General features: G+C 41.3%; 1 protein-coding gene across 4 annotated transcripts in view; it reads left to right on the top strand.

Annotated features, from left to right (window-relative positions):
• The window catches only part of LOC126377758 (transcriptional activator protein Pur-beta-B), a 51,239-nt gene extending 37,023 nt beyond the window's left edge, over window positions 1-14,216 (top strand). For 2 of the 4 annotated variants that reach the window (XM_050025585.1, XM_050025584.1), the window contains exons 6-9: window positions 273-378; window positions 6,212-6,337; window positions 8,256-8,321; window positions 8,966-14,216. In XM_050025585.1, the coding sequence (XP_049881542.1) occupies window positions 273-378; window positions 6,212-6,337; window positions 8,256-8,321; window positions 8,966-9,001 (334 nt within the window). In that variant the 3' untranslated portion in view covers window positions 9,002-14,216. Of the gene's footprint in view, window positions 1-272; window positions 388-6,211; window positions 6,338-8,255; window positions 8,322-8,965 lie in introns of all 4 variants that reach the window. The other 2 variants (XM_050025582.1, XM_050025581.1) reach the window with 1 other exon arrangement.
• The last annotated feature ends 8,285 nt before the right edge of the window (window positions 14,217-22,501 follow it).

Raw genomic sequence — 22,501 nt, 5'->3', positions numbered from 1 at the left:
GGAATCGAATCCAAAGGATCGTAACCGCAACGCTCAACCACTCTACCACGGAGGTCGGGTGATATCAGGGGCCTGTTTCATAAAACTTACAATTGTAAATTACAACGACAATTTGATGTTCATTACGTAGCTAATATGAAACTGCGAAATATTCGTGATCACACACTCCGCAATGTACATCAAATTGTCATTGTAATTTACAATTGTAAGTTTTATTAAACAGGCCCCTGTTAGTCCATGCTATTATTGTTGATTAACTGTTTTGTGTGTAGTTTCAAGGGCGAGCTGCCGGAGGGGCGCCACCTGCGCGTCGACAACAAGAACTTCTACTTCGACATCGGACAGAACAACCGCGGCATCTACATGAAAGTGTCTGAGGTAGCACAAGTAAATACTCTGGAGTTATTACGGATTGTGTGCAAGGTGACGTGCGCAGTGGCAGGCGGCTGGCGTAGCGGGTAGAGTCTAGCGTCGGACTGACCATAGATATTTTTTTTAATATCTGTATTTAGCTTTGGGATTTTTATCCTATTGGATATGTCAATCCCATTGTAAACTTAATTACCAAACAAAAAATAGTAATAGGAAAACAGAGAGACAATCATTGCCGAGATGCAATGACCATGTCGAAAACTAGTCTCGCGGCGTCTGAAACTGGTGTTGATAAAATGGACTGAAAAATTCCTAAGTTGTATTTACACAGCCCCAATGATCCAAACACTTGGCACATTCCATCAACAAGTGTTGCAGGACTGACCATATAAAGATTCATAATTAAAACACATAATAACGGGTTCTTACCGCGTTTAAAGCAGGGATACGAGACTCCCGATATTTCGACACTGTTGCAAGTGCCATGATCACGGGATGACTGATGAGATTGGAGTGGACATTTTGTCACGTTTCTATGACGTCACAGTGTGCTTTTTCATGAAAATTCCATAGTCATTTCGTGTTTTTTCGTTTAGAAAAAAGTACCTGATTTGACTACCCTATTCACTAGACTCGCCGCTAAACTAGTCACCTGTCAGTTCGGACGTAGCCTAATTGTGGCATTCCAGTAGTTTGAACCAAAGCGGAGAGGAGCGGAGGCAAGCGGAGCCCGAACGGAGTCGTGCGGAATCGGCCAATCACAGCAGAGACAAATGACGCTCTAAGTGTTCTGAGGGCTCAAACTGGATGACAGCGGCAGCGGCGCGGCGTTGTTGCGGCGATATAGAGTTGTGTCTCTAATGAACGCGATGTCGAAACGGCGACAACGCATTTTCGATTGTAGTGTACACAGCATGACAAAATAGTAGAAAGGACAGAAACTAAGGATAAACAATACATATTTAATACTTATTAATACACTAAAAACATTACCAAGGCAAAACAAAACTAAGTAAGATAGCTAAAGAAGCAAGTGAGACCACAATAATCGTTTAAACTTCGCAATATTATTGTTGAAAAGATCAAGATCAGCATTACAACGCTTAAACATCATAGTCACGACACATCTTTATAATGGGATTGTAGAAAGAGGTGTTATTTTTATAAACATCCATCATGTAATGAACAAAGGAAACAAATAGGCGAGTTTCAAACGCAGAGACACCGCTCGACTAGAGCGCACCGCTCGTACCCCGCCCCCGCGCCGCTGCCATCGAGAACACTTCAATATAAATGTTAGCATTTGAACGCGCCGCTCCCCGCACCGCCGCCGCGCCGCTGCCGCTGTCATCCAGTTTGAGGCCTAAAGCCTTCGTTCGCTGTGATTGGTCGATTCACGTCTCCTCTCCTCTCCGCTCTGGTGGAAATGAAAACCCATTCAAACCAGCCGCACTTTTGGAGGCGTCTTCGTATGAATTTGCGTCGCACATAAACGTATAACCACGACTGACGCGCTCCCATAGTGGTTGGTGTAGTAACGACATCCGTGGTCCAGTGGTTGAGCGTTGGGCTCACGATCGGAGGTCCCGGGTTCGAATCCCGGTGAGGACACATCACGAAAAATCACTTTGTGATCCCTAGTTTGGTTAGGACATTACAGGCTGATCTCCTGGTTGTCCAAAAAGTAAGATGATCCGTGCTTCGGTTCCGGTTACTACTTACTGATGTCAGTACAACCAACCAACCAATGGCTTAACGTGCTTTCCGAAGCACGGATCATCTTACTTTTGGACAATCAGGTGATCAGCCATAACCAAACTAGGGATCACAAAGTGATTGAAGATGTGTTCCCACCGGGATTTGAACCCGGGACCTCCGGATCGTGATCACAACGCTCAAACCACTGGACCACGGAGGTCCTCCGTTAAGGTTCATCATATCGATCTTAAGACTTGGTATCAACAGCTGTAGACTAAAACAACCATTTTCTGAGTTGTTCCAGTGTTGGATGTCGTGTGCGATGTAGCCATGTGATATTATGATAACAATATGCATGTGGTCGTGTCTTTTTTTCTTGCGGATTGCAGTGTCGTTTACTAAGAATTCGAATGTTCATATTCATATATTTATTTGTATTTATCATACATTGTCATTATTTGTCTATAATACATTATTAACATTAAGTTTAGTTGAACATCATTATTTTATAAAAAAAAACAATTTAAATTATATACTTAATTCAAGATATTTTGTGTAACAATAAGTAGTTAATATTTAATAAGAACTAGATCAGAACACTTCACTATTCATTCATCAATGAACTCCTTAACGCTATAGTAAGCTTTTCGTGTGAGTAGCATTTTTAATTTACCAATGAAACTTGCATCAGTAGGTACATCCTTCAGATCCTTCGGTAACTTATTGTAGATGCGCGGCCCCATAACACGCAATGAGTGAGCAGTGCGTTCCAGCCTATGTATTGGGGTTACAAGTTGACATCCTCTCCTGTCAGACTGCCGAGGCGCGACAATAAACTCCGACATATTTCTCCGCACATATTTGGCCACCACAAATACAAACAGTGACGGGACGGTCATTATGCCCAGATCTATGAATAGCTGTCGAGCTGGCTCATCCGGGGGCACGCGGGACATCATCCGAACCGCTTTCTTTTGCAAAATAAACGGACGGTCCCTGTCAGCCGCGAGTCCCCACAAGTCGATTCCATACGATAGATGGTTGTGATGTTACTTAATCTTACCTTATTTAGCCTATTCGATCCCACAGCTGGGCAAAGGCCTCCCCTTGATATTTCCCCTCCTCTCGACTTTGCGCGATCTCCGACCAATCCTTCCGATAAGCGTTGAGGTCGTCACACCATCTTTTACGCGGTCTTCCTCGACTTTTATGCCCGCCCTGAGGTACTGGTGTTACTTAAAATTCTTTATTATCATAGTAAACAGTGCTGGGCACAGGCCTCCCCTCATTCAACCCGTGGGAGTATGGAACATACTCCACCACGATGCTCCACTGAGGGTTAGTGGAGGTGTTTGGGCTAATAGCCGCGACCAACGGCTTAACATGCCCTCCGAAGTACAGATCGTCTTACTTTTCGGATGATTAGGTGATCAGCCTGCAATGCCCTTCTTCTATGGTGTGGGTTGTGTGGTGGAGTACCAACCTGATCAACCGTGGTGTCAAGGTTATTGCGGAACCGCTAAAGGCTCATTTAACTTATCATAACCTTCTTTTTTGAAGTCGGCTATAATTTATAATACCGGTGTATCTAGGGCGAAGAGAGAAAGGCTTTTGCCCAGCAATGGGACATAGGCTTTAGAAAAAAAAATAGTTAAGGCGTTGCAATCCGTAAGCTTTCAAAAGGCGACTGTGTAGTTAGTCGGTGTACCCTTGAACCAGTAAAAGTAAGTGATCCCAGTTTCAACTAAATTGATACATGACCGTGAAGACTCAACACTTCGCTACAGAAGTCAAGCATGGAATAGACCAATCACGGCGAGCGAGACTGTTTCGCGCGTTGTGATTGGTTGCAGATCTCCGCTCCGCTGCTGTGTTCGTTCCTATGCTTCTATCCTTTTCTGTCACTCGAACCGTCAGTTACTAGAGCGAGATAACGGGAGTCCGACCGCCTCGTCGAACCGCCGAGCGGTCGCTCTATCGAAGGACGTAATATACGATCCCGACGACCCGATAACTTTAGCCATAGAGGCAGCCAATCAGCTCGCGCCACCAAACAGTTCAGGACCCAGTTCAGGAAAAAAAGGTCGCATCATCATAGGTAGCATATAACGATTCTGAGTGACAGCTTTTTTTTTTGACGTGACCTATTGTAGATTTGCCGCAGATGGCATTAACTACTTGGCCGGACAAATGGGGAGCGCTGAAGGCTCTCACCCGGTACAACGTTTAAGACAACAGGCCTGAGGGTGCCCAGTTGGGCGCGAACCTCGGCTCAGGGCGTCGTCTGAGAGGAAAAATATTTGAAAGAATTAATCGACCCTAGTGGGTCGATAGCGATAAGCGCTGAATGAGGGAAATCGTCGACCACGCCGGCGGGGTCGGTATCGGGGTCCTGAAGTGTTTGGTGTCGCGAGCTGATTGGCTGCCTCTATGGCTAGAGTAATAGGGTCGTCGGGATCTTGAGTGACAGCAAAGGTTAAAAGAAGCATAGGAAAGTAGTTCAAACAGAGCATATACGTTATGCAACTTGAAATAAAAACTACATCAGCATGAATCGGAAACTACTGCTTTACATGTACGGTCACGAGCATATATGTATACACTTTGGTACCATGTCACATTAACTTTTTTGACAAATTGAACTGTAAGTCTCACTAAATGTCAAATATGTTAGTGCGACAGAGTCCTAAAGTGGGTACATTATATTGCTCATGACTGTACACTATCTGATGTGCCGTTCCAGAGAATGTTCCCGTTGGAAAAACTCAATAATTAAGGACACTGGCTGTATTTTGGTTTTCAAATTGTTCTTTCTTATATTTTGTGAGACGCTGCAGTAGTTTTAGGCGGATAAGACGTTCGTTATGTAAAAATTGACGATTCAAAGTGTAACTATGTTACCTACTGAATAAAGATATTTTTTTTTTAATTTGAATTTGATACTATCTGCTAAAGGCTAAATACCTCTTTTAACATATCTTTTGCGCCTTTTGACTGCGGGGATTTTTTCCAAAGTAGGAACATAATTGTATTACCTATATGTATTTATAAATGTATATTAAGTATTTATCATTGTGTATGTACATATTTGTAAGTTGTACTTAGTATGCACCCGAAATCTTTGAACCATATGGTTGTCTGGAAGAAATCGCTTTAAGTGATAAGGCCGCTATTTGCCGTGTACCTAGTTAAGTCTCTTTTGTGACTATTTTCTTTTATTTTGGTGCAATAAAGTGTTCAAATTAAAAAGTATCTTTATTCAGTAGGTAACATAGTTACGCTTTGAATCGTCGTTTTTTATATAACGAACGTCTCGTCCGCCTTAAACTACTGCAGCTTCTCACAGCGTGTATAGCCGGGGAAACGAACCCTGGACGGTCTTTTAACGTACCAGGAACGGCACATCCCTGTACAGTCATGAGCGATATCATGTACCGTGAGATCATCAGATCATCAAGATCATGTATCATTAGAACCGTGTCACACTATCATATTTGGCATTTAATGAGACTTACGGTTTAACTTGTCAAAAAAGTTAATGTGACATGGTATCAAAGTGTATATGTCACCGTAAAATTGTAAATAACGTTAGTTTATGATCTATCTCGTGAGATTGTGAACTGTCGAAAGATTATGAATCGTAACATATTGCATACAATTTAACGCATTATTTTTTGGTAGATTATAATTTATCGAACTGAAACCGTCAAATTGTGAAACGAAACGCACCTCGCGCGCTGATTGGTTGAACGGCATATGCTTCGCGCCGCCATGTTTGTTTCTTAATTCGTTTGTTGTCGACTGTAACGGTCTACTGTAAGGTTGACCAATCAGAGACAGCCTTCGGACAGTTGACAATTTGACAATTGTAAGATTGTGATTTAACAGTTTCACTTCGATAGATTATGATCTGATGAATAATAATACGTTAAATTGTAAGCAGTATGTTACGGTTCACAATTTTTCGACAGTTCGCGAGATAAATTATAATCTAACGTTATTTACAATTTTATGGTGACATATACATATTGGTACTCATGACCTATTATTATTTCTATAGTTTGCTCAGTTCTCTCCGTACAAAACACTTACTTTTACGGATGCAACTAACAATGGATGATAGGTGTCGTATGACGCGCAGGTGAAGAGCAACTTCCGCACCGCCATCACCGTCCCGGAGAAGTGCTGGACCCGCTTCCGGGACATCCTGGCCGACTACTGCGACAAGATGTGTCGCGCGCAGGGCGCCTCGCCGGACCATCATCAGGTAGACACTCTTATGTACACTCCATGAAATTATTATTATTATGATGATGACGATGATGTAAACGGAAGCGGTCAGGTACGCAGGATATATTAAGGTGCGCAGACGTTCGCGCAAAACGCAGGCGCACATACTCGTCTTACCCCTCCTTGCTTCAGTGGAACGGAAAACCGATACGACTGAAGGAGAGGTCAGATGATGTGTCTGGCCGACGATAACTATTTGCCCTCTATCGTCGCCCTAGGCCATCCACCTTGCCTTGCTGAGTCGCCAAGTCAGCCAAGCCCTTTTGCATATCTGCATTGGGCTGCCTTTCTCACCGAAACAGACTTTATGCGCTTATATATCATATATCCTTAAAGACACCAGATCCTGCAATTGTGCAAAAGAGGATTGGCTTCTAATAAGGAGTGTTGAGATTGATGAATCCAAATGCTCCTCACCCGACTGATGAAATGAAGGAACAGACCTGCTTATGGTCTTCGGACCGATTGCAAGTGGTCACAGAATAAGAAAAAAAAATCATATATCCAGCTGAAGCTCCCCTAACTAAGTCTCTGCCGCATCCGTCACACAATGCAGCTCGGCTATGCTACCTGGGAACCGGTGTAGAGGGCACTCGTTCACTATGTGAGATAGGGTTTGATCCGGGTGACCACATTCACAGTATGGCGACTCCTTTAAATAGGTGATGGTTTGACTTTCCATGGTTGGTCCTACACCGGTTCAGTCGGGTCCAGATTTTTCGCTTACTCCATGAAATAGTGAACGCATAAGCAACCACATGGCCGTGGTTACCCAGTTGGTAGAACGCTTGCCTCACACTTTGTGGTCGCAGGTTCGAATCCAGCACAGGCCTAATTCATGTTTGAATCATAAATTATCACGTGCTCAGCGGTGAAGCAAACTCAGATACCCGAGAAATGCATTTTCGGAGGTATGTGACTTAACCTGTATTGTGGACTGGTTTTCTCTTCGCGAGTTGGAAGGTCAGACAGGCAGTCGCTTCTGTAAAAAAACCGGATCTGTCAAATCTTCAGGTTAGGTTAGCGGACCCTGTGAAAAACGGGATAATGCTAGGGAGATGATGAAAAGGAACCAGAAGGCAATATCTGTAGTGAAACCTAAACCACAGCCCAGAAACTTCATACAAAACAATCTCGTTTTTCAAAGACTACACATTGACGAGGTGAGGTAAACCTACCTAGCTCAGCCGCTGGTGGGGAGCGGAGAGTTGCCGTTCTATACGTAGTATTATTCCTTATTCTATGCCTGAAATTTTGAAATTATATTTTTGATGTGATAAGGTAAAAACAACAGCCTCCGTGGTCTAGTGGTTAGAGCGTTAGGCTCACGATCTGGAGGTCCGGGTTCGATTCCCGAGGGGGACATTGTCGAAATCACTTTCTGAGACTGTCCTTTGTTTGGTAAGGACTTTTCAGGCTTGAATCACCTGGTTGTCCGGAAAAGTCAGATGATTCCGTGCTTCGGAGGGCACGTTAAGCCGTTGGTCCCGGCTATTAGCCGTAAAAACACCTCCACCAACCCGCAGTGGAGCAGCGTGGTGGAGTATGCTCCGTACCCCCTCCGGTTGATTGAGGGGAGACCTGTGCCCAGTGGGACGTATATAGGCTGTTTGGCCTTATGGGTATATAAGATAATTGTTTTTAATACGAATAGACAAGGTGGGTACCTTACTTACCATAATCTACATCAGTTTACTATGAATAATACACACAGTCAGCTTGACAGTCTGCTTGTGTTCCACTTGTAGCCATTTTGGATTAAAGTAAGACCCAGAAGGGGGGGGGGGGGGGGTCGCCACCTAATACGAAGTGGTGCGGGGTGGAGTGTTACCGTTATACGTATTCTTGTCTGCTGATGGTAGCTATATTGTCTACATGTGTGTGTGTGTGTGCAGGGCGGGTCTGGCGGCGGCGGGGCGGGCGGCGGCCGCGGCGGCAGCTCACAGCCCTCAAGAGATATAGTGAGTATATCACGGAATATAACAGCTTCTGCAGTTTTCACCAACACAGTTGCTTGACTATTATAGACGGCGATACGGCTCACCGCCTATCACGTTGGTAATCAGTTCGGTGAGGTGTGGGTACTTAGTTCATCTTGCGTGTACCTCTGACTACCCCAATTGGGATATGGTCGTGAGCTTATGTTATGTTACACTGAACACGTGATAATGATTTATGGTACCAAAAAAAAAACAAATATTATTTTTCAAAACTGGCTAACATAGTCAGCGATTTTCAGTCAAAAATTAAAGTACATATTATGTAACTAGCTGTAAAACTACTACCACATCGGAATCTGTAACGCTGAGGGAAAGACGTGGCCAGAGAAACAGAAGTCCTACTGTTTCATGTTCTCCTCTCTTTTTGTTTTTAAATCCTGTTTGTATTACATAATTTATAATACAATGAAAAATAAAGAGTTTATGTGACTTTATCACAGAAACAGTGTTTTATGAGCTCCCTGACAGAAACAGGCCTGTCCACGCAGCACCCGATGTCTAAAAACCATCCAAACATGAATTCGAAAAACGATTTCGAAAATGATAGGTTTCGGTGCTGGATTCGAACCCGCGAGAGGTGTGACATACAAAATGATAATTTCCAGGATACCTTCAGTGGCAGTGCGCCGGACCGGATTTGATGCGAATGGCGCGCCCTCTACTGAACATCGGCCTCCGCCACACATCGGACCGCCAACACCAACTATACTAGACACTAATAATACAATAATTACTATCATAATAATAACAATACTGCCCGTACCGACCTCTAGGACGCCTTCGTAACGCTCTCAAACTTAAATAACTGTCATTTTATAACTCAAAATTACCTTTAATTTATTTCACGCCAGTTTTTGACAGTTCGGAATTTGAAAACGAATAAAAGATATAAGCTGTCTATATCTCCCGTCAGGTGTCGCTACTGTTAAGAGTTCTTTTTGACAGTTCCCCATACTATTTGAGTGTAGAAACATATTGTTTTGGTTATATTTTTACACTGTAACCCTTTACGCGGCGTTTAACTGCAAATTCATCCTAAAGATCGAAAAGAAGAAAACTTATTTTCAATCATACATAACATAAACAGCCTATATACGTCCCACAGCTGGGCACAGGCCTCCCCTCAAACAACCGGAGGGGGTATGGAGCATACTCCACCACGCTGCTCCAATGCGGGTTGGTGGAGGTGTTTTTACGGCTAATAGCCGGGACCAACGGCTTAACGTGCCCTCCGAAGCACGGAATCATCTTACTTTTTCGGACAATCAGGTGATTCAAGCCTGAAAAGTCCTTACCAAACAAAGGACAGTCTCACAAAGTGATTTCGACAATGTCCCCATCGGGAATCGAACCCGGACCTCCAGATCGTGAGCCTAACGCTCTAACCACTAGACCACGGAGGCTGAAGATACTAGATAAGGAAATACTCTATTATTACACATTTTTACTCCGAGTTTGAAGCTCCAATTTCGCTATTTGGTGCTTGAATAGTTGTTCGATTGTATAAATTCACATAATTCGTTGTTAATGTAAGTTAGGCGTACACATTAGAATATAGATGTTAGATAGAGAACAAATTGAAAAGCATTATTCTATTATATTTTTGTCTTAGTTTCAAAGACCTCTTACACAGAGAAATACGCATAAATTACAACAGTTATAACGTTATAATCAACATGGCGTCGTGATAACCGCAGTGACAGTTGATACAAAAACAGCGTTATAACTTCGTTATAACTTTGGGAGCGCTACGATTGGCATTAAAATTATTAATAAATTGTTAATAATAATTATTAATAAATTATTAATTGCTCGCGTCGGTACCGGTGGCACATTCGGATCTTGTTAAGTTTCAGCTACGTCTTGTGTATATAGTATTTTGTATTCATATAAACTAGCACACGGCGGGGGCGAGTTGTGTCGATGAAATATCGAAGGTCGATTGAATTTAATTCAAAATATCATAAATAACAGTTTTCAATGCGCGTCTGGCGAACTTCTCACGGTTGAAAACCGTCGAATATATTCGATAAAGTTCGTGTATTTACTGACGCAATACAAAGTTTTCTCGAATGCTTTCAAAATTTCGTTACACTTCGAAAGCCTTCATAACATACCACCTTGAACAGACGATATCGTGAATAAGTAATATCCGTCGCCAATCTATTGCGTCTTCGCAAAGGTTCGTGCAAATTCGTAAACGTTCGTGCATCTTCGGAAATCTTCGTGTGTCTTCGTAAACGTTCGTGCGACTGGCCCCCGCCGGTTGCTGCCGCGCCTGTGTTGGCGTGACCTTATAGCTGTAAGGTATTGTGATAAAACGTTTGAGCTTTATTGTTTCTTTACGTAAATTCATTTCTAAGTAATACACTATACGGTTTTACCCGCGCTATCGTGACGCGTAGTTTAAAAAGCAGATTTTTGACGAAGAAAGCCGTTAACAATGTTCTAGCACGCGTATTCTCGCGTGACTCGTGTCCAATAAGCAATCGTTATACCTACAATCCTTTCACTAAAGATGCTTTTTAAACCATGTTGGCAGAATAGCACCGGCAACTCAAAGATGGCGCGCTTAAAACTATATATTGCCTCAATTTGGGCGCAAAACGAACTGTCAAATAATAAATTTGAGGTTATGTTCGTTTAGCTTGACATTTCAAGTTTTTCTAAAGGTGTCTCTGGGTTGCCATCCATGAAAATTTTGCCCGACACGCATTGAACCTAGCGGAGTCGAAAAGTGGAGTATTGATAAAATTAGCGCTTCATTTTCTTACCTGTAAGGGGCATAGTGTGACTATAAGGTTAAGAAATTCAAACTAATTGTACTTTAGAAGACAATAGCGCAGATTGTGTTGTAACGCAAATGATAGAATAAAAATGTATGATAAATAAGGTAATGTCATAGGATAGCGCGGGATAACCGCGATATAGTCACGGTACTAATGTTTGCGGTAAGACAGGTTGTCTCGGTTGGCGGGGCGTGGGACTGGGATCCCACGCGCGGGACACTTCAACATTCACACTTTCGTGGCCTTTTAATCTAAATTATAAAACGCCGCCGCGGCGACGAGTCACATCAGAAGCGAAAATATCGCCTTCTCGCTCGCACCAGCTATTGTCTCCGAGAGAGAGCGAGACGACTATAGTTTTACACTTGATTGTGATCGAATGTGACTCGTGGACGTGGCCAGCGCCTCTTGAAGAGGTTTAAAAATTCTTTTTCAGAAAAAACTAACTCTAGGCTTGAAGCTTTACTTTTTAAATTATCATTCTTAAATTGAAAGTTTTAATTTTTTTTCGTGTAAATAGTTTGGCGCGGCGACATGAGTTGAATCGAATGATGTTGAAATGGAATTATAATTCCAGAATAAGTTTTTTTTTTGTTAATTTGTATGATATTAGGCGTCCGGGCGATGGACTGTTTACATTTAGGCAACTTCGAGGCATTCGAGATAATTAATTCGAAAAATTAATCTCTTGAGAAAAAGTAAAAAAATATCATTAAAAAAACATGTCGGAGCGAATCCCTGACGCGGTCATCTCATAACAACATAATAAAAGAATTGAGAAAAAACGTTGAATGTAAAATGCCACTTATCTAGTTAGTAGGTGTATGTGTTTTTTTCTTAATATTGATTATTTAATTATAGTGTTTTTGTCTGTTTACACTGAGATACATACGGCAGGCACGAATGTGTGCGAAGGAGATAGTTGCGAGGGAAACCATTAGCTTTCTCGACATAAAAAATCTATCTAAACGGTATTTTTTCCAATTAAATAGTAACACCGTATTTTAGAAAATCTGACGCCATTTTCTTATTGGATGTTTTGACGTACACACTATTCAACATGGCGTCTTTTCGTATACCGGGAAATTAATTAATGAAATCCGTTTATTTTTTTAATTTTCATACCATTTAGAAAAAAATTAATGGTAGTGGTTTCGTCGCAGCCACCTCCGACTACATCATACACACCGGGTGTTTACAGGGCGCGCTACACCGGCCGCTGTGGCGTGCGCTTCGCTCCTTACAGTGTTGCCATCACAAAATTAAAAAAAAACATCAGAGATTAAAAACATCTTAAATTATACACACAATTTTTCGAGATCTTAATTGAAGGAATGAAATAAATAGCAACACTGTCTAGTACATTAGAGGGAAGCCAAGCCACAGCGGCCACACTCGAATCATTAGATAAGTACCGCACTGCTGTGATATACTCGTAGGCGTACGAACCGACGGAATTGAAATGGTGTTCGTATGCCGCGGACGAGGCCGCAGCCGCTAACACGTTAATTTGGTAGCTTAATAATTGATATTAATCGTAGGCAACACCATGACTTTGACAATTAAAATTTAAAAGCTTCCGTTAAACGGAAATAGCTTTTTTAAAATCGCTTTATGACGTCATACGTCTTTTTTAATTATTCGAAATTCAAAATTTGAATGTAAAAATTGTGGGTAGGGAAGAGAATGCGTGGACCAATCTTGTAACGCTCGGCTATCGCGTGATTTTGAGAGCCGTTCATTGGTTGATACGCGACCAATGAGAGCGTAGTATTACAGGTCAACGACTTATAGGTCGATGACCTGAAAGATTTGACTTGACCGTTAACGGATCACTGCCATGTAAAAGACAAATTGTGAGAATTGTGTCTGTCCTTGACTTACGCGTTGTTTCCACCTGAGAGCGGCTGCGGTTCGTCCAGCGGAGGATAGGTTAAGTTCGGTTATGTAAGCACCCTGTGTTATTTTACTCTGTGGGATGTCACTGGACTGAAGTTAGACACAAAGGGCAGCCATTTTGAAGAATTCACTCGAACTTCAGGGCTATGACTTTTTTAAAATAGAAGGAATCATTCAAAAGGAGAGTTAATTTATTAATTTATAGTCAAATCAAAATTATGAATTACTGATCTTCTACATGCATTATTTTATATTTTTTAATGCAACCAAGGTTGTTATAAATTATTTATTAGTATCATCAAAATTCCCAGGTGCATAGTCCAATGATATTCTATCAGAGGTATAAGTGTGTGAGTGCATATTATGTATATATATAGTGTGTGGGTGTGTGCAGGCGCGGTGTGTGCCTTGAGGCGGAGGCGCGGCGAGGTTGCCAATTGTAAATAATGGTAACATTTGGTAGAAATTAAATGCCTAAAATGGCAACACTGATCGCTTTATTCTTGCAATGTTTTTTGACAGTTTTGTATATTGGTCTTATGAATTAAAGGAATTATTTTTGGCCACAATTTGTGTCGCGATTTCTGAATGAATTTGAATGTAGTGTTTTATCTGTTTCTTTATCGATTAAGTAAACCAAGCGATATGATCACTCGCCGCGCCTACCTCCGCATAACTAATGTATTTAATGCATTTTGTTTTAATACAAGTTTAACTAGCCGCATCCCCCGGTTTTCCTCTTGCATGGTAGCTTGCGGCGACACGTCGCCATTGCTCTGTTCCTCCGCTTTATACTCTGTGACGTCATCTTTCAACATTTGACACATCGCGCCACAGATTATATCTACGCAAACCACAGTATAAAAATGATACATGTATTATATTATTCCGAGTCAAACTAGCGATAGATGTTTTTAAATATTGTGTTACTAAAATACTAGGGTAATATTTTTTTTAACGTTTAACAATATATTTTATTTCCGGCGTTCCTCAGCTTTTCGCTTTCGGACCAACTTCCCATTGCAATAATCAAGGCTGGCCACAGTGTAGCGAGTCGCGGACTGGGGGCCGGCCGGCCGGCTTTGCCAGTGACCCATTGTGAACTGATTTACTTAGACTACGGTCTCACGTCGTGACGACGCGCTGGTGAGGTTGCAAGCGGCATTTCTCTGTTTTGTAAAAGTTAGTCGACGATGCCCTTGGAGTCGTCGCAGCAATCATTGTACCATACAGTACTCTTAGCCCTGTTTACTGTATCTAGACATAGATCGTGTGTTAGGCTGCACCCACAACCGACAGTGAACCACCACAGGTGCAGTCTAAAACATCCCTTAGGTTAACTAACAGTACATTACAGAGACCATATATTGTAATATAATAGTATATATAATAAGTTGACGTCCGATAAAGTGTTACATATAGATGAAGATGATGAAAAAAAATGAAAATACCTATATAAAAAAAATCACTCTCTATAAAATATTTACATAGGGAGCGCGGGCGGCGCAATAAGTAAGTTAGACTAGCTTTGTTTATAGTGTTTGCTTGTCTGCGGCGGCACGAGGGGGGCGCGAACTTTCGTCCGGTGTTCAGTATCGCTTGTCAAGTGTCTGTGGGCTCGCGGAGGGTCGCACGACCCCTATACTAGATATCCTAGAGTTGTATATCTTCTTCTCTTTCTGATCTTATTACGTACAAATTCGAATCGAGACACGTTTGTAACAGTGTGGATGTGTTATAGCAATCGGCTTGCAACGCCGCGCGTCCCGAGACCCTCGTTTAAAGCCGATTGCTATGAGAGTCGATTTTGTATTGTCAAAGTAAGCTAGACACTTTCGATTTAAAATTAATGTTTAAAATCCGTTTCTTAGACGTCGCTAGTTCTCATAGTTAACAGTCGTGCGCCCTCCGCGACTAGTGGCTTAATTTTAAACAATTTATGGTACAAAACGTAATTTTAGTTCCATAGACGTTTAAGAACTATAGAGTATATATTTAGAAAAGAATATATCCCTACTGTCGCCGGCCGGGCCGCGAGCCTGTTCTATAACTTTTGACAGATGTTGACAGCTGACATCTGTCAAAAATCAACTTACCGGTGTATGATATACACAGCCACTCCTCGCCAGCTATGTTTAAGTCCCATGTAATAGGGGGCGAGTCGAGCACAAATCCTAGAAACCACATGGTATCAATTATCTATGATCCAAACATGAATTAAAACTCATATATCGAATTTGGTGGTTTAAAGCCCGAGCTAGGATTCACTGACTAAATAATGGAGCTCTCAGTTTGTTAAATTCATATCTAGGTGGTAGGATACAAAAGGTACAAATCAATAGTACAACTTCTTCGGGCTCTCATGTTCAAATGGGAGTTCCTCAAGGATCCATTTTGGGTCCGTTTCTTTTTTTAGTGTACATAAATGATTTACCTTATGTAGTACAGAACCAAGCTGACATTGTGCTGTTCGCGGATGACACTTCTCTTATATTTAAAATCGACAGAAAGTTAGAGGAATTTGACGAAGCAAACAGCGCTGTGTCGCAGGTTCTAAGTTGGTTTACAGTAAATAACCTAGTTCTAAATGCTAAGAAAACGAAGTGTATTAAATTTGTTCTACCAAACGTAAAGAAAGTAAATAATAACATTAAAATTAACGATGAGAAACTAGATTTTGTTGAACACACAGTTTTCTTAGGAATTACTGTAGATTCAAAACTTCAATGGGGCCCACATATTGTATCACTAGCGGGCAAGCTAAGTTCAGCAGCATATGCCGTCAGAAGGATCCGACAACTCACAGATGTACCCACTGCTAGACTTGTCTACTTCAGCTACTTCCACAGCATAATGTCTTACGGTATTTTGCTGTGGGGTCGAGCCGCTGATGTAGAAACTATTTTCATCATTCAAAAAAGAGCAGTTCGCGCTATTTATAAGCTGCGTTGTCGGGACTCTTTGAGGGAGCTGTTTAAAGAAATAAATATACTGACGGTCGCAAGTCAATATATATATGAAAACATTATGTATGTACGTAAAAACTTATCTCTCCTTCCGAGAAACTGTGAAAGGCATACTTACAATACAAGAAATAAACATAAAATTGCTATTCAAAATTCTAGATTAAGTAAATTAAATTCATCTTTTTTGGGGTTATGTATACGTTTTTACAATAAAATACCAGATAATATTTTAAATTTGTCAGAAAATAAATTTAAAGCTCACGTGAAGCTTACTTTATGTAAAAAAGCTTATTATAAGATTAATGACTAACTAAATGATAAAAATGTCTGGTATTGAATGTGTTCCTCTAGTTATTAAATAACTTGTAATGTATATCCTCATTGGTTTTTAAAAGATGTGTTGCTGTTGCAGTTTCTTGTCATTTCTTCTCCTCAGCCATAACACCTTGCGAAATGACGTAAATTCAAAAATGTTACATTGACCTTCAACAAGTTTATCCATGATAATTACGTTGAATAAATGATTCTGATTTCTGATTTCTGATTACTACGATGTCTCCGAACACTGTCACGGATTTCCAAAAATCAAATTCAATTTTAATTCAAGTTTATCAAAAAAACAATGTTAAATTGTCTCCTACAAGTTATCTTTGATAATTGGCTATTTTCCAACTAGTCAAATCAGTTAATTTGTGTGAAAAAGCAACCTGGGACGTCATAGAAAAACGTGACAAAATGTCGCACACATTTTTCTTTATTAAAATTAATAAAAAAAGAAATTTTATCACCTTTAGATCTGTCTTTATTTAGTAATCAGAATTCCACAATTTAGCTCTGGGACACTATCTAATTACGTTGAAAAGTGACTTTGTTTTTGAGTTTTGACACATGTCAGCTAGCCTAATCTGTCATAAGTTGAGAACGGCCGCGCCGGCCGGCCGCCTCATCCAGTCAATAATAAAATTAATGCTATGTATGTATGTGTAACATTAAAGTTAATATAATATAGTGTATTTGTTGTGGAGATAGATATCGCGTGGTCATACGTCGGCTGTAGGCAGTAGTGCGTGAGTATTTCGCTACGGGATTTATTTTCGGGATAACTAAGTGTTCGGATGGGCTGGCGACCTTGATTTCATGTGCCGTTCTCATTTCTGTCTCTCATAACGTCATCTGAAGCTTGGTATCTGTTTGAGTTCCATAAAACATCGGCCCACACTGCCGCGCTAACAATGAGTTAAATACATATTCAGAATCAGCATGAAGTGCGCTTAAAAATGATATTACTTCCATTTTTCTAGCTTTATGCGAGCCAGTATATAATTAAACATAACAGCTGTTCACAGTTTGCTCGACCATTATAGACGGTGATTCGGCTCACCTATCACGTTGGTCTAACAGAAATCTCGGTGAGGTGTGTGTACTTGTATGGTCACGAGCATTATTATCTATACACTTTGGCACCATGTCACATTAACTTTTGACAAATTGAACTGTAAGTCTCACTAAATGTCAACAATATTGAACTCATCGGATACTAGGCTTCCTGGTTTAGAAAGCTATCTTTCATCATCTTAACGGTGTGCGAGCAAACTATGAGTGGTGATTGTTACAAAAATACTGTTGCAACAATCTAGGATTCACTGGTAATCCCACAATAGAGCGGAATCCTATTTTTAAAATCAAAATATTGACAAACGCCACGCAATGATGAACAATTTCCATTCTTCTATTCGTGTAGGTTGTGAGGTGGATTACCAACCTCATCAACCCTGATGTCAGGGTTACTATTGAGCCCCCAAAGGACATGGCTCATGTAACGACATCAGTAAGTAACAGCTTAACGTGCGTAAAAAGTGTCCGTAGCGCATCTTGTCACTAAGCAAGCTAAGCGACGGCGAGTCAAGATCAAATTTAGTCGCAATGCGCGCAATGTCGGCACTGTACAACTGATATTGTGGTTTATTTATTTTAACAGCCATGAGTGGCCATAACATATTCATTTGATGGAATTAACTTCTACTATCCAAAGAACAGGATCGGAGGCTTTTAAAAAAAATCCTTAGCGATTGTGAGCCTTATTTCATCAGTGAATCTGACGCAGTATTTACTCCATGTCTTGAGCGTACTAAAACTCCATTTGGTATTATTTGCACATGGGAAATCCTTGAAACACCAACATATTTTGCCAGCACATATTATATTATATCATCATATATGAGGAGTGTGTGTGTCGCCAGCCCGAGCGTCGCAACGAGCCAAATGCGCCGAGTGCTCGAGATGCCCCCTGTGATACCCCGCGTCTCCCCCGCGCCCGCGGCCGCCCCCCACCCCCTACTTCCCGCCTCGCACGCTTGTGGGTTGCCATGGTAACGCTCAAGTTTGTACAGTCAATAGTTCGGGATTCTGTGAAGTTGACTCAAACTGAGTTGGCAGAATTTGTCCAAGATATTTCTGAAAGAATCGTAGAATTTTGGAAAATTTTTGGATCTTCTGGAGGTCTTCCATCAACTAATGACTCGTTGACGCCCTATAGTGGTAGGACTCCTGGAGTCAGTAAAAACTATCCAAAATGTGAAGCTGTTTTGGAAAAAATGAAATCATCAGAATATAATCACATAATAGAGGATCTCCAGAAAAACCCAGCTAAATTATAGACCTCTGGCAACCCATCTCGCATCACTCGCTTGGCAATCGCTAGCTATAAGTTTAGGTATTACTTTTGTTAGTTCGCGTTGTTCCACTTGTTTAGTTCATGGCAGGATAAATGAGAGTTATCTATCTTGGTCCTGATGATAATCCGGAGAGTTTAAAACGTTTTAAATGTTACTTCGACTTAAACTGACTGGATTTTATAATATCACCTTTTTTAGCATTATCCCAGTGTAATCAAATTTTGTACTTTATGTACCAACAAACTTGAATAATTTCTTTCATCTGGACAATCAAATATTATCAGAATATAATCAAATGCCCAACAGACAATAACTATTGTCTCCAATCTCGACGGAATCATTTGAAGAACTGTGGATTATGTATCTTCGACTTTCAAACAGCAACTTATAAGGGTCCTCTCATTTTTAGTAGAGTGGAGTTTCATGGTCATCTAACATCGACTATTCTGTCGTTTAGACAAATATCCTGTACTGGACCTCAGAAATTTCTTCACTCTGGGCAAACACTTCTCGTTTCGTTATAAGAATTGCGGTTTCAAGTCACCTCACCCCTACCCCTAACTTGTCAAGTATTTGCGGTTGTGGATAAATGTACTCTTTATTCTGCCATGTTTTAGTTTGACTTGTATTGATTATTAGAGGTAAATTGTGATCGTATTTGGTCGCTAGAGCGATCGCATCGCAGCATGCAGTCTCGTATGATAGTCAATTATTATAGTATTCATTATATACCGCAACGGTGTCACACTCTTCAACCCTGTTTATTAAATGTTAAGTGCACGAGTCATGTTATATGGATGGCGGGCTATTGGTTTTGCTTTTACGTAATAGTGAAGTAATATTATGAAATGTTTTTTTAAAGTAAGATTAGTTGCGTATCGTTTGTTATGTCAAGAGTGTGACTGCGTTGCTGCGCGTCGCCCCGCGTCTACAATAGGTCACTAGATACGAAACGATTCAACCGCGAAACTTAAAAGTAAAAAAAAAAACAGAGTTATAATAGTACGTTAGTTTTAATTATATTTCTGATATTAATTGATGTTTTGCTAAAGATGATTTATCGTGTACGTTACGTTTGAAGCGCGGACGCAGCGCGCGCGCCGTCGTGGCCAATAGCGTGCGTTCTCATTTCGTTAATTCAAATTTCCGCCAATCAGGTTTTTGTATCACGTCATTCTCAAAGCTTGTGATTGGTTGAGATTTGGAAAGCATAATCAGAATGTGAGCTAAGACGCTTGTCATGTATGGCGCCTGTCGACTTCAACTATAGTCTGACTCTTTTGTTTTCCATCGATTGTTCTAGAGGTTCGTAAACAACTCAAAGCAAGAGGCCTGCATACAAGCGTCCGCGACCTCTTACATCGCGGCATTTGTTCCACACATTGTGTGGTCACTGTCCCTGAAACGCTGCATCAGCATCGCGTCTGAACGGAGGACGGGAAGCTTGCGCCGGCCTGTTCTCCGTCCAGACCTCCACACCAATCAACCGCCACTGTACAAAAAATTTTACCTCAAAATTTTTAATTACATATAAGCAATACCACAGTACCTGAAAACGGATAAAGAGATATAAAAAGTTAAAATGTAATAATACGGAAATAGTGGTTGAACATAACTAGCATTGGCGGTGTAGTGAGAGGCAGATTCAACGGTTGAATTTTGATTTGAGTGCGATTTATTTTCCGAGCGGTTGTACCGCGAGCGAGTTCCATACAACGGCCATGCAAACACTCCATACTGACTGTTGCCTGGGACTTGCGAGGACCGAGAACTAGAATATTTCCAATCATTTTCAAGGTTCCTTTGCTTCGGAGTTGGAAATGTGGTAGTTGTTGCGTCGGGAGCAGGAGCATGGGCTAGGGTTCACGGTTGAAGGGATCACGGCGAGGTTTGACTCGCAAACGATGTTAACCCGGCCAAAACGTGTTCGCGCCATCATGGAACAAGAATCTACTGGTTTTGTCGACCTGCCGTCATGGTAGGAATCTTATTTCATCAGCAATGGACTACTCTAATCGTGGAATAATTCTGAAGACATGATGGCTTTACACGCCTTGCCAGGGCCAGAAAATGTAAGCTTAGGACGTGCCATAACAAGTGTCGAATCGCGATGCAGATGGTAACACTGCAGCAAACCAGTGTTGTCATTTTCGAAGCGAAATAAAGCGATAAAACGATGTATGCGTTAGTACCCTTGTATTTACGTCCAAGTGGTAGAGCCAGCTTCAATCTATTGTAGTTAGAGGGGAATGGTCGAGGACATACATCTTGTTTATAAAAATTTCGTTCGTAAGTGATATGATAATGTAAGACGAGCGCCCTCTACCGGCCGCGTGCGGCGGGCGAAGTGACGTCACGTGATAGCGCCGATATCAAGGACGAGGGAGGTGAACGAATACTGCCAATCGATTGTAGTTATTAAAGATAATGGTAAATGATTTGTAGAGGTAAACAATTTCGAAATATTGTGTCCTAAATATTTCATATTTTATGTATAGTATTGATATAAAGGCGGTCGGTTCTGTTCCACTGTACACCGTCACACTTCAGGTGGATCGCTTCGGTCGTGCCTTTGGACACGGATTGCAGAACTGCGGGTGTTCGGACACTGTCGGCCGCCGTGTAAATGTTTTCCTTAGGGTGAGGCGATGGATACAAACTGTGTTCTGTAGTGTACCGAGCGACAGGGCGTTGTCTAGATAGGTTTGCACTTGTCGCGCGCCATATCGCGTCGGCGCCGCCTCGAGACGCGCGGCGCGACACGGCGCCGCGGCGCCATTAGGCGGAGCAAAGTTGTAAAAAAAAAATAGATTGCAATATAAAATGTGGTGTTAGGATTAACGAAGACGGCATATTGGGTGTTGTGTATGGAGGGGGGACTAGCGCGGCTCAGCGTGCTAACTTTCAATTCAGTTGTTTATTAGAATGCCATACCATTTGCGTGGTGTGATTGTGAACGAGAGAATCCGACTTGCTTCGTAAAATAGAGCTAAAGTTAAAGTAACTTTATAATGTAAGTTAAGGCACCCAATATGCGGGAGGCGCGCTAGCTGGGAGGGATATCGAGTTGGAACTGTGTGACTGACGGGCTCATCAAATGAGGATAAATTTTTTGGACTTTTTTATTTCTAAATTCGTGTGTAACACGCTCGCTTCTTGAGACTGGTTCGGTGTGTGGGGCGTCGGCGGCTGGAGGTTGGGATACTGCTCTCTATCTTTCTCAAAGAAAGACAATCAGAAACACTCTTGAAGCTAAGCTTGGTGGAATCATGAGCTGTAGACTCCAACCGTACGACGCTCAAGCGCCATTTTCACATTATTCTCGGCCGCAAAATCTTTGTAAATTTTTGGTCAAAGACTAAAACGAACAGCTAGAGAATACTGTGAAACTTGCGTCAGAGAGATTTTGTATCCAAAGATTGCATAGTGTGAATACTTCATATAAGTTTTATTATGATACTGGTATTTTATATGTACTTGTTATTTTTTCTATTGTTTGACACTAGTTCGTATCGATGTTTGGAACATTGAAAGATCTCTGGAACGAATTTGTGGAACTTGTGTAGTATTTGTGAACTCTCGTGGCAGATACGATATTGTAATGAAATTGTGAAATTGTACTCTTGAAATTGTAAAATTCTTTTCTCCCGAGGCTAAAAGCTGTAGATATCTGTCATTATATTTATGTATTCTGATTATGAATTGGAAAGTTGGAATGTTGCGTCCAATATGAAATTGATGTTAACGTGAATTACTAAGCAATATAATTGGACGCAGATTTTAGATCGTACGGATTGAAAAGCAGTCAAACT

Source organism: Pectinophora gossypiella, chromosome 24 (assembly GCF_024362695.1).
Source record: "Pectinophora gossypiella chromosome 24, ilPecGoss1.1, whole genome shotgun sequence".
Taxonomy (NCBI): Eukaryota; Metazoa; Arthropoda; class Insecta; order Lepidoptera; family Gelechiidae; genus Pectinophora; species Pectinophora gossypiella.
This window is presented reverse-complemented; position numbering and strand designations above follow the sequence as displayed.